This window comes from Poecilia reticulata, linkage group LG13, assembly GCF_000633615.1.
Source record: "Poecilia reticulata strain Guanapo linkage group LG13, Guppy_female_1.0+MT, whole genome shotgun sequence".
NCBI classification, from domain to species: Eukaryota; Metazoa; Chordata; class Actinopteri; order Cyprinodontiformes; family Poeciliidae; genus Poecilia; species Poecilia reticulata.
The window spans coordinates 15,867,946-15,886,391 of NC_024343.1; the positions used below are offsets into that span (position 1 = coordinate 15,867,946).

An 18,446-nucleotide genomic window follows, 5' to 3' on the forward strand; every position below is an offset into this window, starting at 1 on the left:
AACAAAGGGATTAAATAAGCGAATGAGACAGAAAAGGCGAGGGAGGTGTGGCGTGTGTTAAAGAAACAAGACCAATAGCTTTGTAGCTCAAGCTACAGCCTGAGGGGGGAATCTGCGCCCTTTCTGCCCCAATAAACCTCATCGGGATTCCTGACATGAGGGCCGGGGGATAGACATTTCTTCACGCTATGCTGTCTGCTGTCCTCGAGCACTGGGAAAGGAAGAAAGGTGTTAACCTGTCCAAACCGCTGATTATTCGCGAGCCCTGCTGCCAGACCTGAAACCAATGGTAATCAATGAGTGACTTCCCTTAGTTAGTCAGGCTTTTTGAAATCCAAACTGTACCAGGTTCTCTCTGCTGCTGTTGATTTCTGGTTTCTTTTTCCAAGATTTTGAACAATGTTCGTAGAGGTGTCTGCCTGACAGACAAACACACACACACACACACACGCACACACACACACACACACACACCTGGAAACATAAGCCCCTTTCACACTGACATTCCTTGCATAGGTGTATGTGTAATGCTTTAGTTACTCTAAGCCAGTGGTCCCCAAACTACGGCCCACGAGCCGGATCCGGCCCGCCTCCACATTTGGTCTGGCCCCCCTGTACAATACCAGAGAGCATTTAGATTTTTTTTCATACACCATATTTTCCGGACTATAAGCCGCAACTTTTTTCCTAAGTTTTGAACCTTGCGGCTTATAGCCCGGTGTGGCTTATATGTGTATGTTTACTGGGTTTAAAATAAAAAAAAAACTTTGGGGGTGCGGCTTACAGTCTGGAAAATATGGTACTTATTTCATATATAGGGTTATTTCCTGGATTTATTCTGTGAAGAACCCAGCGAGGGTTATTTGATTGTGCTTTCTGGTAAACAATACATTTTTACATTTAGGCACTCCTGCAATCGTCACACTTTTAAATATTAAATATTTAATATTAATATTTATCTTAAATATTTTATAATGTTATGCACAAAAATAGGGGGGAAAAAAACAGGCATAAAATCTATTAGTAAGCTGTTTCTGATGTCGGCTGCATGCTATACCTTAGGTCTGTGCTAGCAGTTAGCTTCACATCTACATCCTACAAACAAATGTATACATACCCCCCAAAAATATTATCCAAAAATTACATATGATAAATAAGCTCAATACAGAATTAAAGAAGTTTTAAATTGCCCAGGAAAATATGTAACTGTACATGTTATGACTGAAGACCTGGGATTCATTGTTAATTTCTAAAGAAGAAAAATTAATCTATTTTTACTCTAGAGTGAGTATCTGAATCTCTATTGGGCTTGTAGCCTGACAAGTATTATAAACCTGTAGTTCATTTATTAAAATGTTTGTTTATAATTAGATGACAAAATAACAAATATGTTTGGTAAAATACAGAGGTATTTTATTTTGTTATTTGACAATATAACAAAATAAAATGTTATATTTCATTATAACATAAAATATGTAATAATAACATAACATATGTTATATGTTACATAATAATAATAATTATTATATTACTAATTATTATTATTGCTATTATCATTATTATTATTATTACCATCACTATTATTAAAAAACAACAATAATTTATTATAATGCTATTACTAATAGTAATAATTGTAGTTGTTATTAATAATAATTATTCTGAAAATTATCATAATTAATATTAAGAAGGGACAGAACAGACTGGACTTCTGGAGGAAGCTATGGTCCTTCAAGGTTTGCACCAAGATGCTGCAGATCTTCTATCAGTCTGCTGTTGAGAGCGTCATCTGTTGGGGCAGCAGCATCAGAGCCAGGGACCTAAAATCACTCAACAGCCTGATCAAGAAGGTTGGTTCTGTTCTGGGGATGACTGTGGAAACTCTGGAGATGATCATGCAGAGAAGGATTCTTCATAGAATCAAGAAAATTAGGGACAATCCTGACCATCTTCTTCATCAGACTGTCTGATGAAGCCATCTTCAATGACTCTTTGAAGAATCTCGATGAGCTACAACAACATTTAATGTCCCTTTGGCATCCATCCATCCATCCATCCATCCATCCATCCATCCATCCATCCAGCCATCCATCTTTTGTACACCCTTGTCCCTTAGAGGGTTGCTAGTGCCTATCTCCAGCTAACGTTCTGGGCAAGAGACGGGGTACCAGGTCACCAGTCTGTTGCAGGGCAACACAGAGACAGACAGGACAAACAACCATGCACACAACACAAACACACATGTTTGTGTGGCTATCTTTGTGGGGACTTTCCATTGACTTCCATTCATTTCTACAGCCTAAACCTTACCTTTACCTTTTTCCTAACCATAACCATTCCATACCTAACCCTAACTCTAACCAAAACTCAATTCACACCTTAGTCCTAACTCTGACCCAGCAAACCATCTCAGAGAGGCTGGCAGTACCTCGTGGACTGGAGGAGGCTGGCAGTAGGTCGTGGACCCCCTTGTGGGGACCAGGCTTCGGTCCCCACAAGGAGCAATTGGTCCCCACAACGTAGTATGTGTCAGAAAAATCGTCCCCACAAGGTATTACAAACAAACGCACACACACCTAGGGACAATTTAGAGAAACCAATTAACTTAACAGTCATGTTTTTGGACTGTGGGAGGAAGCCAGAGTACCCAGAGAAAACCTACACATGCAAAGGGAGAACATGCAAACTCCATGCAGAAAGTCCCGGGACAGGAATCGAACCCAGAACCTTCTTGCTGCAAGGCAACAGCTCTACCAACTGCGCCACTGTGCAACCCCCGACCCCATTTTGAAACTGAATTAATTAAATGTAATTAAATTTAAAGCTAAGCGCTCAATGCTTGACTTGATGATTCAAACAAATAAACAAATCCACAGACAAAATACAGAAAAATGAAAAACTTGAAAATACCCCCACAGTAAATAAAATCCCACGGAAAGAACAAGAAACACAACCCTAACATACTTGAAAATATAAACAAAAGTGGTTCTATTATATTTTCGTTTTTTCAAGAGAAGATTCAATTTCTGTCTCATTTTCGACAATCTCTATGGTTTCTGAGGAAACGTTCTCTTGGACAGCGCTCTCTTCGTGGGTCCAGTTTTCTAGTCCTGGCAAGCTTCCCCGGTCGGGGAAGGCTCCCGAAGAGCTCCCCCAACCAGGGAAGCTGCTCTGAACAGCACTCTTTTCATAAATCCAGTGCCACCTTCGTCAAATCAAAAGTTGAGCTTTCAGACTCAACTGTCTCAAAGGAGCCAACTTCCCCAGCCGGGGAAGGATCAAAAAGATCGGCCTCAGAGAAGCAAGCTCCCCCAGCCGGGGAAGCTTCCCTACCAGCTGGGGAAGGCTCCCGGAGAGCTCCCCCGGCCGCTGAAGCAGTAAAGGAAGTAATTCATTATGTGTCCTATTGTGTTGATACGGTTCAACAATACATCACGCATTTACGAAAGCATTAAAAAGGCCTCCGTCGCTTTCAAATTATTTGTGGCAGCATTTTGGATACTCGACGGGAGAAAATGGTGATGTAATAATCTCTAAAACACTGGTCTTACCACCAACAACGCTAAAGTTGCGATCCGCCGCTTTGTTAAGAACAGTAAGCCTGCAGTTTTCATGCCCAGGGTATGGAATGGTGAAGGGGTAAAATAAGCAGCCCCCCCGAGAGGACAGCAGCAGCATTTGGCAAATAAAAAAAAGTACACGCAGTTCATTTGTGTGTGAACAATTTAGATTCTATGACACAGTAGTGGATTAAAAACAGATGATGTACAAGATTTGCTACTCGGTTGTGTCTGCACCACTCAGCAACGGAGCACCTCTGTGCAAATGGATTGGTAGTGTCACTGATTCTCAAACCTGATAAAGGATCTGAGTTGCTCAAATGCATGAGGTCATGAAAAGAGGTGAGGAAACCATGATGGAAGACACAGACAAGAGAGGAAATTATGGGTTTATCACATAATCATCTCAATATTAAACATTATGCCAGATGCATGCCTTCCTAATAAGGTTCACTTCTTCATCACACTCATAATCAAAGTTACTTCCTCTCCTTGGATCACTTATTGTGCCTGGTTTGCTGGATAGCCTTTTGCATTCCCACTGTAAGTGAATTACTCTAGGGTTGGGGTTTTTTTGGATCATAGTTTACTTGTTTGGTTCAAACAACAGTCCAAAGCTGCCTATTTGGTAAAGTTTACCCTTTAAACACATCCAGGTTTTATTTATTTATTCTTTTAATGTAATTAATTTCAGTAAGAGGCTTTTTGTCCCTCAATAATAAAATATAATTGTATCAACAGGAAACTTGTCAGGCAAATGGAAGAAATGACTACAAAATAAAATAATAATTGTACAACTGGATCAATTACACTCCCATAAATGACATTAACACTTGTACTAAGTGTGACATTGTCTATAGTTTTCCCAAACAGGCTGATCTAAATTATATTTTTTTTTATATAAATGAGGGCTGAATTGTCTGCTACTTACTGGCTAATGTCTATTTAAGATTAAAATATTGCAATATTGTTTTTTACACTAAGAACAGAATGTGTTAGAAGAAAAACAAACATGGGAAACACTGAATTTCAAGCAGTGTTTGATATTGAGTATTTTTCTCAGTGTTTATATGCAGTATCTATCTATCTATCTATCTATCTATCTATCTATCTATCTATCTATAATAACAACATATATAGTTTGAAATTTTACTAGTTAAAGTTGCCAATTTAGGACATGCACCATAAGGCTCCTAGTGTGCACTTTAGCTCCACTCATTTATTGAGTGGAGCTACCACTTAATATGAAGAAAAAAATTGCACCCTCTATTAGTTCTAGTACCAAAATACAATAAACTGGACGATTCCTTCAAGGTGATTAATTTGTTGGACTGGTCAATTAATGTATAATTATGTTTATAATTTTGTTTTATTAAAAAAAAACAAAAAAACAATTGCTACAAAAAAAATAAAAATCACAGCATGCATCGGAGGCTCTGATTTCTAAAGATTGACACTGGCCTTTAAAAAAATCCATCCTGGCCAACCTCTAAAATTAGTAGGTGTTATGTTATAATGGCAAACTAGTGACACCTCTTTTGTCATTTTAGACAGAAAATAGGGCTCTTTAAATTAATCCAACATGAACAGGTTGAAGAAGGACATTCAGAGACCAAGAACAACGCCTACTCTGGAAACTCTACAGGAAAATCCATAATTATTTTCATTAGCTCTTAACTATTTATGCATTGCTCTACATAGATTTCTATGTTTTCACTTCCTAAAGGTAATATCACATTAGGAATTGCGCTTGATTGTCTTCCGTGTCACCCCGGAATAAGCAGACACACTGCAATAACACTGCTGAGGCAGGTAGATTCGTACTTTCTCCAGCACCACTTTTCACACAACATCCTCCATCGCATAAAACAGCAGTCGCAAACATGACACCGATATTATACCTGACTGTGCTTTTTAAAATCCACCGTCCATTTCCAGTTGTTTCAGATAATCCCGCAGCACACGACAGCAGCAAATAAAACTTTCAAACACATTTAAAGGGAAAGAAATCCTCTAACAGAGATAGGCTTACAATGACGCTCTACAATCACCAGGACACCGGGGCTGAGAGATAGTGTTGTTAGCTATAAGGCACTAGCCAAGTTTAAGGTCATGAACCGTTAAATGGACATGTGAGGACATAACACTTGGACAAGACAAATCTCTCCTTGTCCCTCTTTAGTCTATTGTTGTGATCCAGTCTTTTATGGAGTGAAAGTAATGTCCAGCCCTGAAGCTCTTGTGGCTAACAAGACAGGATTGTAAGAGGTGTCCAGAAGCATCAGCATCACAAAGCTGGGTGAAAGACCCCAAACTCCCCAGGCACTCAGTGCCCTTGCTAATGCCCATTCTTCAACATCCCCATCCCTCAGGCAAGGCTTGATTCTTAATTCTCTGCCATTCTAATCCTTTTCCAAGCTTTATCAGTGTTTTTCTTTTTTTTCTTTTTTTTTTTTTTATCAGGCGTTCAATTTACTAACACACGTACATTATAAACAATAATATTCTCATTTTTTCAAAAATGGATACAAACACTTTGGCTCAAAATGTTTTGACTTATAAGTCAATTTGCACTTGTTCTTAATGTTTGTAATAACAAGTGGGAACAGCATAAAAAGATGAATGCAGGCTAAGGATTCTCCTTTTCAGCTTCTTAGCCAAATCAAACTTAATTTTTGGATGATGAACAGCAAAAATATGACAAATGAAGAGAAGTACTGACAACGTATAAGTTGTTATCAAGCATAATGTGATACTCGGCAAAAGTTATAAAAATGAAAGTGACAGCAAAATCTTCTGATTGCTGGAAGTGTCTCACGCAGGACATTTTGAAACACGTAGGCCAATTTAGTCGTGTGAATTCTATTTAATACAGGGGATTGTTGTAACCTCCAACATTTGCACATTTTAAGCTACACTTTAAACATGGTACATGTTGCTACACTTAGGAAAAAATTATTTTTTTAATGCAAAACATTTTCTATCAAGAAGTTTGGACAGTCACTCTGCTTTGACACATACAGTGAACAACCTCAGATTAGGTCACCCCACTAATACCCCTCAATAAAAAAAGTTTTATATGGATAATACTTTTAATAAACTAGAAAATTTCTGAAAAAAATTAAATGGGGCCTGCCAAAGTGTGCCCATCGATTGGAACCCAGCGTTCTGATGCTAAAATTTAGCATCAATGCTAAAGTAAGCTACAATGTACTCAGTAGCATGTGAAGGGTCACAAAAATGTTGAGTAGAATGGACTTACTCCATTCAGTATGTTAAAATTAGTGTATTAGCTAAAATAAGCCAAAATGCTACTATTAGTCTAAGTGCTACCAGGGGCATGTGAGGTATCACTAACATGTTGTCTTACATTGACTTCCTCCATTCAGTGTGCTAAACATGGTGAATAAATTAAATAATAGCTTAAAAGCTTATTTTAGGGAAAAGGCTTGACTGCTAGTGGGGGGCAGTGCACTGCTGTTTGTACTAATGTTAATTCACTTCGTTAACAGAAAATGCGCTCGTCTCTTAGTAAGAGATTACCAGCAAATATTATTGTTCAAAAAACATAAGATTTCTTCTGTTCTTTTGAATACTACTTATCTTAAGAAACTACTTACTATTTAACAAGAATTGAAATACTGCTTATCTGCTTAGACACAAGAAACGTACAGTTGGTTAATTTTTCAAAAGTAAAAATCAGATGTTTTCTTCGTCGCACTTGGTTACCAGAAGACGAGCTCGTCTCTTAGCAACAGATTAACAACAAATATTGTTATTGTTCAATATTTCTTCTGCTCTTTCGAGTACTACTTATCTTATACTACTTACTACTTAAGAATTGTGCATTTGGTGAATTTGGCAGAAAAGTTAAAGATTTGTTGTTGTTTTTTTACTTATTGTCATTGATGGTAAATATATTATAAAAGTGAAAATTTCATTTATACGTTGTGGCAGTTCGTTACCAGAAAAAAAGTAATCTGTTACCAGTAAAAAAATATTAAGTAATATTATTGTTTATTAAACATAAGTTATTTTGAAATGCTGCTTAGATACAAGAAATTTACAGTTGATTTATTTTTCAAAAGTAAAAATCAGATGTTTACTTCGTGGCACTTGGTTACCAGAAAACGAGCTCATCTCTTAGCAACAGATTGACAACAAATATTGTTATTGTTCAAAAGTGCATTTCTTTTTTTTTGTCATTGGCGGTAAATATATCATAAAAGTAAAAATTTGATTTATACATCTCTTACCACCAAATTAATAAGTAATATTATTGTTTATTAAACATAAGCTCTTTTGAAATACTGCTCATCTGCTTAGACACAAGAAATTTACAGTTGGTATATTTTGCAAAAGTAAAAATCAGATGTTTACTTCGTGGCACTTCGCCACCAGAAAACAAGCTAATCTCTTAGCAACATATTAACAACAAACACCAACAAATGTTATTGTTCAAAAAACATAAGCATTTTAGCCTTGCTTTGCAATTGCAGAAAGGAATATTGAGGCTTCTATTATGAAATTTTCCGTAAGCTTCATTTTAAAAGGCCTCACTACTCCCGTGTGTAACAGTGGTTAGGTTAAACCAGTCATATAATGCCCAAAACAACAAATACCTGCTGTGAAAAACGTGATGGCTTTAATTTTGTTTTGTGAGTGTTGCTCTTATTTCAACAGTCCAAAGTGGTTATTGTAGCTAAAGTTATTGTACAGTCCAAAGTGGTACATTGTAACTAAAGTAAACTACAATGTACTCAGTAGCATCTGAAGGGTCACAAAAATGTTGAGTAGAATGGACTTACTCCATTCAGTATGTTTTTTTAGGTAACTTTACCTGCAGTTGTAGAAATTGTTTCTTTTTATAAAAAAAATTGACTTCATAGATTAATGCCTTGAAATTGGGCCTATGTCTCTTTAAGAAGCTCCTGCTCTTTCCGGCTCTCCGCAATCAACATGCTGTTTTCAACGGTTCTTAGTAGCATTAAACTGAGAAGTAGTTGATAAGCTTAGGAGATGTGCAGTTCCACCAGGTGCTTCCTATTTCTGCTGGCACTAGTCTGAAGGAGCCGAGACTCATATCGGATTTAAAATCTACATCAAAAGAAGGGATTCACCGATAAATCAGCCAGCTGATATATCGGCCCCGATTTCCTTAATTTTGGAAGATCTGTGATCTGCCAATACTTGGATGTGAAGCAATCTTATCCACCGATCTCATCAAAGGTCAGAAAGTCAACTACTGTCAATTTTTGCTCTGCCATGAGAGAAGTTTGACACACAGACGGGTCCAGCAGGTCATGTCTGCACGTTTGCAGTTAATAATAGTCACCCCACTGTTGCCAACTCAACGACTTTCTTGCTATGTTTAGCAATATCTCAGAGAATAAACAAATCCGTATGGGCTAAATTCGGAATCAACAGGTCAGACTTTTAAAGATTAATGATCAATGATCGTCCAAGAAAACTGCAATCAGTTACTTTTTAACCCATAATTAGTCTAGAGAGTAAGTATTTTAGCATTTAAATGGACTGCTATTTAAAACCTGGAGAAGAAGGAGTATTCTTGGTAGAGAATCCTCTGGACTTCTCAAATAAAGTAAAGTCTTTAAATATAAAGACACCTAAATGTGATTTAGGGATGCAAGGAGAGCAACTCTCAGGGAATGGATCTGGACACTTCTCTATGACCTTAAGTTATTCTACTCTGAACCAATATCTCTTGGCGAACAGAAACGTACTGACTCGCCAGTGATGTTCCCGACATTCACAGATGACTATTTTTGTTTACACAAAAGACGCAGGTTTGTTAGATGAGCACATATCCCTGCTCAATGACCAACTTATATTAGCTTCTTAGACTAACCGTTTCTCTTTAAAGAGCAGAAGGGCAAAAAGGGTAATAGTTCCTAAATTAAGCATGTTCATTTAAAAACTATATAATTTAGCAATGTTTTAATGTATTTTACATTTCCTTGCACTTTCCACAACTGTTTTCATATTTTAAAAGTAATAATAATAATAAAAAACTATTATTTTAACCTTCTGTTGTTGATGACACTGTTGACCTGATTACTTAGGCAGTAGAATTTCACTTTTTTTTGCTCCTATCTTTAGCAGAAAGAAACTGACAAATCATTGTCATGTGTAAATCACCACTCGTGTTCATTCACATTGTCCATGTATCAATATCATTATTGTAAGCATAATAATCATTGTAGTAATAATTGTTGAATTTTTGTTTTAAGTAAAACAATTGCTATTGCTGTAGTATTATAAGTTGTAATGCTGTAAGCTCTCATAACCGCTTGTCAAAGCAACACCATCTTGCTTGTATCAATCACCATTTTAACAAAGCAATTTTAAGACGCCTTTAAAGATCTGTGTAACTTATTAGCTAAAACAAGCATGTTGAATCCCATACTCTATCGAAGGAATATTGTAACTGAATGCGAAGATGTTGTAATTGAAATCAAATTCCCTTTTTATTTTTCTTTGCAAGAAACATGCAGTTGGTGCCTTACGTTGAGCCTTTTTTCAGCTCTTGTCCGTAATTTATCTCTACATACTCGTTTTTGATGCATAGCTCAGAGCCGCTGACGCAGCTCCTTTAGCATCAGCACTAAGTTGATGGAATGAAAGGATGCTGCATTATCATGGAAGGTTGCCAAGATGGAGGAGATGCATACCAGCAAGCCAAGCTGTCAGAAACACTCACGAAAACATTTATCACGAGGAAACAAACTGCGCTGCAGCATGGCAAACATAAACTTCAGCTCCGTGTTATTGTCAAAAAGAGCTGACATCGTCACTTTGTGGTCCTCGTTACTTAACAAGCATTAACTGTTTACAGAAATACACATACTCCACATCTACCCTGAAAGGATTTTTACTTCTGATGAAAAATTCTAAAAAAAAAAAGGTGCAAAACGCACTGACATTTGGACAGACATTTTTCAGACTTCTATGACAAAACAGCTGCAGGAATATGCACTGGACGGACGATTTGCTTGCACTGAAAACCATTGTTTACAACCAGTGATGTCAACAGCACCGGTTTCCGGGAGGACCTCGGTAGGGAGGTGGTGGGAAAACGTGGAGATCAGCAGAACTCTGTGACAAAGACCTAGCAGGCACACTAAACTGACTGCAGTCAAAGCCGACGCTGCTGCAAACGCAGGCTGCGAAGCGTTGCACGTGAAGCGAGAGGAAGCGAAGGAAACGCAGCACTATCAAGCGCTTTTCACATACACCCCGATGAGCAGCTGCATCCTACACGAAAGTAACCAAATTGGTTTCGCAACCGAGGCACACAGCTAGCTGCAAGGAAGGCCTACTGTAAAATCTGCTCTTTATCTTTCAGATAATACATTAAGCTATATTATTTTCTTTATGGAGGGTAAAAAAAAAATGAATTATTGGAGCATAAAAGCCATGGATCCCAACATACAAACATGCCCAGGAGAACACATTTGTGTAATATATACATTGATAGTATATTACAATTTGATAATCTAATGAAAGCTAAAACAAAATACGTCAAAATGTACTGTGTTGTATTTTTGAGCTAGCCACAATGCAATATTTAAGATTAACTCCAGTATAAGTATTGTTAATTTTGTCTCCATCACAGATTTCAGCATTAATGCACCATTTTAATCAACACAGGCATGGACCAGTTAACAGTATCGATGTGTACAATTCCAAAACCAGTGAAATTTTGCATCATGTCATTGAAACCAGTGTGTTTAAAGCCATCTTTTCCAACTGGTGGGTCCTGACCTAAAAGTGTCAGAGGGTCACAGGCCTTTGTCTGGGCAAAAAGTGTCATAAAAACATCAGTGGGGTCTGCATACTGTACACTGTATTAGGTGGTAATAATGTCCTTTAACAGACACCTATCATTTTACACTATATAAGAAGACACTGTTGTTTTCTTTAATGTGCCAAGTGAGCATGGTGGAACATATGTATGACGCTGACTATATCAGAAACTATTTTACTGAGAAAGAAAAGGACCATAACTGGAATCGCGACCCCTTCGGAATAAATGTTTAAAATGTCCTGTTGCTGGGGGCGCTGTGGTGGCGCAGGGGCAAACCACGACCCACGTACTGAGGCCTTCGTCCTCGTGACGGTGGTCGCAGGCTCGATTCCCGGCCTGGTGACATTTGTCGCATGTCTTCCTCTTCTCTCATTACCCTGTTTCCTGTCAAACTACTTTCAGATAGAGCCAACAAAACATAAATAAATAAAAAATGTCCTGTTGCCTAGCAACCGAGAGTCAGCTAATGGAACTGTTATCATTCATCAACACCATTCATACAGATAAATCAAAAACGTTCATAAATTCCCCAACTCTGGGACAATAAATATTTCTATTCTTAAAAGAAGTAGACAAAATTAATGCAAGAGTAGAATTAAAATCACAGGGTAACGATATACTTGCGTTACGCTATAAACAGCTGAAGAGCAAAGAATGATCCATTTGTAAAAGCGCAAATAAGAATAATACTAATTTAAGTGTGTTCATTTATTTATTTATTTTTGCTTAAGTCTATGTATTAAATTCAAAAATACTAAGAAAATGTTCTCGATGACATTTGTATAATTAATCAATCATCTGTTTGACAACATTATGAAATACAACAGACCTTCACAGCATTTCACTGCTTAGGCCTAATAAGCGTTATTGTCTGTTTTAAATAAACCCAATAAGTCTGTCTTCTATATTTTCCAGTAAATATCAGGAAATCATGGAACTTGGTTGTATTTTTAAAATCAAGGTTATCATACTGTGAGAATCCCATACCAACCCATGCTTAGCCAGTCACATAAATACCATCAGACAAACTACACACACACACGCACACACACACACACACACACACACACGCACACACACACACACACATAAAAATAAAATACCACTACCATTGCAGTTGGTGCCAGCCACTGTTGCCATCATTTCAGTGGGGGAAGGGGGTCAAGTAAAATGGGTTGGGCTTTAGCCTCCAGCTCAAAGCCATGAGGATATTTCACATCCCAACCTGTGCAATAAGCTTCCCTCTGTTCCAAGTCTACAAACACATTCCAGGAAGCTTGGCTGGCCTGCTGCTCTGCTTGCAGGTATGTGGGATTCTAGGAGGGAGGAAGGCTTGATGTAATGCACCAGCTTCACTTCTGCTCCACTGTCGTACGTACGTCAGATTGAGAACAGTCACCTCCTTATTCCCTAAAGGTGCGAAACCCACAGAGGAAGTCATTCCTGTAATGACACAAGGCAGCGTGCAGGGATGTACACTGACTGCATCTCCATGCACTGCCATCAAACACGCGGATGGCTCTCTTTTATTCAGCTCCCAAAAAAACATGTTATTTAGCCCTTGTGGTTTAACCTTTGATTTTTTGGACAGACAGCTGCCAAGATAAAGCGATTACCTCAGGCAGCCAAGGTTTTATTTAAATCCAGAGATTGCTTTAATAGGTGTAGGAGAGGGCTAGCTTTAAAGGCTTAGGGGTAATAGTGATGTTGAAAGGTGTACGTGGATTAGAGAGGACTGTTTCCTAGCACAAACACACTGAAGGTCTCCTCATTGGCAGGAAGTACATTACCCATGGTTGGCAGAGTTTCCATTAAGGTTTGATGTCCTTCTTCACTAATATAATTCCATTATTGTAACTAATCACATCAACACAGAGTAATCTGTATTAAAAGGTTTACTAAAAAGGGATGTTGCTGTGCACAAGCAATTAGACAGTCAGGTTAAAATACCAGAACAATGGTTCTCAGAGTTTTATAATTAGCACTACCCTCAGTAAATATCAAGTTTTCCCAGTACATCCACAGAGAAGGGCTTTATTACTCAGTTGAGGTAAAACACCAATCAATCAGCCAGAGATCAGACTCGGAGAATTTTCACTTGACAGCTGATTGGTCATCAACTGTTCAACTAAGGACTCCTGGCATTTTTCCATCTAAAACTACATCAGCCAACACGGAGGCACTAGTTTTAATTTATTAAGAATCGGTTAAGCTAAGGGGCAGATGCTGTGATGTCAAGATACTTCTAAGAACTTCCCACTTTCCGCTGGATTAAAAAAACTACTATTTCTTTAAAAACATCGTCATCTCTTTGTGTTGCACCACTCTGAAGTATGCAGTTTCATTATTATGGGTTTCCTTTTTGCTCTAAACTTACAATTTCAATGCTCCAACTTGGAGAAATTAACATAAAGATTAGAATTTGAGAAGGAAAATTTTCAACAACCTCGTCCAATAAATCCAATTTGGCTTCCTGGCATAAAATATTCTGTAGCAATTAAAGTAAAAACACTTCTGATGATTTTTTTTTTTAATCATATTATGGCTTTCATACGTAGAATAAATGTTCCTTTGTGGTGTATGATCTATTTGAGCTGATTGAGCTACCTGTCATGCTTACAAAAATACATCAAAGAGCATGTTGTTGGTTGATGTGTTTGAAGACCATAAATGATAGGAGTTCTTAGTTCTGATCCGCTAAATGAAACCAATCAAAGAAAAAAAAAAAAATCCAGAATCTTATCTTTGGAGTGGTGATTGGTGCTTATATTATCTAATTTGGACTTCATTTGTTTGTATTCACACTAGAAGTAACTGATGCCCACTTCTTTTTTTTTTTCTTTTTTTTAAAGTGCCACTAAAAGCTGCCAAAGTACCACCAGTAGCACATGTACCACAGTTTGAGAACCATGACCTTAGAAGGCTTAATCAGTGTGTGTGTGTGTGTGTGTGTGTGTGTTCAGACAGTGGATGATTAGACATTACCTGTCAGTGGAACTGAACTGTGGGTCACTCATTGGGCTTCCGGTTCTAGATTTGCAGCAAATTATATCCCATTAGCATTTTCCAGAGCGTGGTGACCTGACTTCCAGGAGCTTCTTTCTCCGGCATTCGTCTTTTGAGTAGGCAAAGATTTTTTTTTTTATAAGCGGTGCTTAGAATCAACTCCCTTTGGTTAAAAAAAAAAGAAAAAAAAAACAGTTAAGTTGCTGAAAGGCACGTCCAAAAATTAAATAAGAAAAAATATATATATATCTAATAAAAAAAAAAAAATCTAATAAAACACTGACTGGTTGATCCTGTTTACAGGTGATCCTTGTCGAAATGAAACAGCAGCAAGGACCTTACAGTGTAGAGCTTTTTGCCAGCAACAATAAATATAAAAACAGCTCCAGCTGACACAAGTTGCCGTGCATGCATGAACTCCTTGCGAGACTCTTTTTTTTTTTTTTTTTGCATTCACATCCCCAGCTTCCGCCGGTAGGAAACGTGTAAACAATCCAAATGCAGCACCAGACACCTTGGCCCAGCGATGCAGTCCGTCTGCCACCACCCCTCGACCGGCTACGAGTGGCCTCGGTGTCTAAATGATCTTTAAAGATGCTGGAAATTCCTGCAGTCCCATTTGGTATTCCCTGTTCCCAAAAATGCCTGCCTGTGGCTGCGGGAACGACTCTCCCGTGATCATGAGAATCGCTCAGTAGCGAGTATCAACGAGCCGTGTTACAAGTTAGCAAAACAACTGCGGCTAAATGTTGAGATTAAAAAACAAAGCGGCTTAAGATGATCATATTTATGTATATAAAAGAAGAAATACGGCTGGGGTTTTTTTTGGAAATCCTTTCTCACGGTAAACTGGTGGGGTTAAATCTCGCCTGCTACCAGCAAACAAAACAGATGAGCCCTTTCAGCAAAAAAGAAGAAAAAAAAAAAAAACTTTGCTTCGTGTGTGCTCTTGTTTCGAGTGCAAACTAAGCAAACTCCCGTTCACAACAATGAGCCGAGCCGCGACGGAAAATTATATGTAACAACACCCTCTCGAGTCCAGACTAACTTGCGATATGTCTCCGTGTTGAAAAGTCTCCGGGAGCAAAGAGAAAATCCAGCGGAGTCGGTTAGCACAGCGCTACGTTGCTTGACTCCATGTTTCCAGAATTCGGTCGTTTCTCGGCAGAATTCCCGTGGATGGAAAGCAGGTTAGCTATGCGGCCAGCTAACGGGACACAAACTATCCACCGCTCCTCTGTAAACAACGACCGAAAGCCTCGGAGAGGCCCTAAAACTTTTGGCAAACGCAAAAGGCGCTGTTTTCCGATGGAAGACGCGGCGAGTAGAAGAGTATAACTTGAGGAAAGGTAGCGAAAAAAATCCCACTTTCTGCCGCTAGCAACGCCCTAGCCCGCTACCAGTTGGAGTCCAGCGCTTCCACTGACCACTTCCGCCGGGAGATGGGAAAATGCTTAGTTGCATCACAACGTTAGCAAACATTATTGTTAAACTGCTTACAAATGTGACAACAGCCCTCCAACTGCTACTTCCACACGAAACAACAACGTAATATCAATTCCTACAGTATGTGATGCATTCTTACAGGCCTCGCGCTACCAAGACAAATCCAGGCTGAGCATTTGTAATTACACTATAAAAATGGATTTTGGGATGCATTAAATATTACCCAATAAAATTATTAAAATTTAAATGGCATCGTTAGCATTTGAAAAAGGCATGTTTTTTACTGTAATATTCAGCGATAGCTAAATAGATAGATAGATAGATAGATAGATAGATAGATAGATAGATAGATAGATAGATAGATAGATAGATAGATCTGTCTAAATGTATTTAAAAAACTTAAAACTTAATTTCCTTGTGTTTAAATCATTGAAAATGAAATGTCTTATAGAAAGTTGTGATAAGAGTTGCACTTGGAGAAAGTTACTTTGTTAGAGCAAGAACTCAATTTAGCATCCTGCAATTTAGCCACAGGGCTACCATTAAAGTCAAATTCGCAAACAAGATAAGCTTTTGTACCCTGAGGCGACTGTTGCCATTGTCAGGGAACAGATTTGCATGTCACCTTCTTGAAATAGATTCAAAAAGTTTATTAGCATACTGTATTAATAAATATTTTATGCATTAACCGCAGGCTAGCTTCATTTAAAAAAAATAATTTTAACATAGGAACAATCCAAAATTATACTAAAAGTTAATTAAAACTGAGTTAAATAAAGTAGAATTTTAAAAATGATTCTCACTTAACTAAGCTATTCATCTATCGTTAAGCAGTCAAATTGTGTCAAATTAACATCATTTCTATGGAGAACTATTGAAATCTACACATGTAAAATTACAGCATTTTGCAAAACAAATTTTATTTTAATTGTTCCATTCTAACAGGTTCTTTCATAATTCTTCTTTATCAAGAAGTATTATATTTTTAATGTCTGGTATTCAAGTGATCACTTTTAAAACATAAAATTGTGTAGTAAAAATAATGTACAGTGCTGTTTAAATATAATTTACTTTATCTTCAGTATAATTATGCTTGAAAGTTATTCTCAAAGGGACATATTTTCTTTTATAATCCATAATCCTACAATGTATGCATGGATCAAAATTGTTTGTGACCCTCTGTTAATGACTGAAAAAACTCAGACTCCTTAAAAATAAGAATATGCAACATCAATATCTATGTATAGATATTGAGCTGTAACAAAATGTAGCATACAACATTGGTTTTATGTTACTTTATTAAATACATTAAAAAAATGACATACCAATGCATGGCGCATTGGATTTTACAACAAACATAGGAATAGTTGCTTTCCCCACAAAAAGACTTAGAGCAAATACGGATTAGATAGCTCTGACATTTTTCCTTTCCTCAACATAAAAGGGGGACAACTTCCTTTCCCGCAGTAAGGATATGTAAAACCTAGCAACAGAGTTAAGGGGTAAGATTAAATTCATCTTAATGTTTAGTAGAGCATCCACATGAGAAAATAGTGTCAAAAACCAAATGTTAAGTCATATCTCTTTGTCGACCCTTTCAGCAGTTTGATTTGAGAGATTTTATGTAAAGTTTGACAAAAACAGTCTGACTAAATCCTGACCTTGTGTCACTTTGACCTCCTCGTCCCACCTAACCGATGACACTTAATTCAGGTGGTGGTTAAAAACCCTTCATGGAGAAATGGAGAGGCCTTTGGTTAGCTGATCCTTTTGACTTCGTAAAGATATGACCTAGTATGACTGTATTCGTCACGTAAACAGTAATCAAGCCTGAGGCAGATATAATTTTTGTGCTTGCTAAGAAAGAACAAAATGATCAAATTCAGTTTATTTACAAACTAACATATATTTTTTTGTGTTTTTGGTTAGGGCAACACATTTCAGTCACGGAAATTAAATGTACTTGAAATGATATATTTTTGCATTTTTCAATATTGATTGAGAGTAATTAAGACATACCCAAAATATATGGTAACTCTTCAAAGCAGACATTGAAGAGTTGCCATATATCGTGATTATTTTTGCAAATGTGTTACTGAAGAAAACATTTAAATTTTTGAGGCGATCTACAAGAACATTTCCTCCCAATTGGTTTTTAAGTGTGCCTATGAAAAAACTGTTTTTAGAGCTAGAAAGTCAGAGCCCTGGCCTGAAATCCAGTAGCAATTGGGAAACTGTGTCCCCATGTGTGCAAACCAGAAAAGCACAGAGGTAAGGCAAAGGTTAAGAGGTGAAAAGAGATTCATTAAATCTACTATTTGACAATTAAAACAGTGATGAAAAATGAACTAGTTATGTATTTTAGAAGCAATTTGAAATGGCTATTTGCTAAATCATGAAACGTCAGCTGGATTTATTTGGATGCATTTGTGTGTAAGTGATTCCAACAGCTTTTGGATTCATTTTTACTAAGCCAGTGCACTGAATTTGCACTCAATTAAAAAAACAAAAACACATTTTTCATCTCAAAAGGAAATTTTATTCATTTCTCTTTTACTGTGTATTAGTCATATTGATCAATCCCACCTAAAAGACAGTATTATGCTTTA

At 37.4% G+C, this 18,446-nt stretch overlaps 1 protein-coding gene across 6 annotated transcripts in view; it reads right to left on the reverse strand.

The window, feature by feature from the left end:
• The window catches only part of arhgef12a (Rho guanine nucleotide exchange factor (GEF) 12a), a 55,281-nt gene extending 39,286 nt beyond the window's left edge, over window positions 1-15,995 (reverse strand). For 3 of the 6 annotated variants that reach the window (XM_008425658.2, XM_017308381.1, XM_008425656.2), the window contains exons 1-2: window positions 14,676-15,994; window positions 14,371-14,554 (exon numbers count right to left, since the gene is read on the reverse strand). In XM_008425658.2, the coding sequence (XP_008423880.1) occupies window positions 14,371-14,402 (32 nt within the window). In that variant the 5' untranslated portion in view covers window positions 14,403-14,554; window positions 14,676-15,994. Of the gene's footprint in view, window positions 1-14,370; window positions 14,555-14,675 lie in introns of all 6 variants that reach the window. The other 3 variants (XM_008425657.2, XM_008425654.2, XM_017308380.1) reach the window with 2 other exon arrangements.
• Window positions 15,996-18,446: the final 2,451 nt, after the last annotated feature.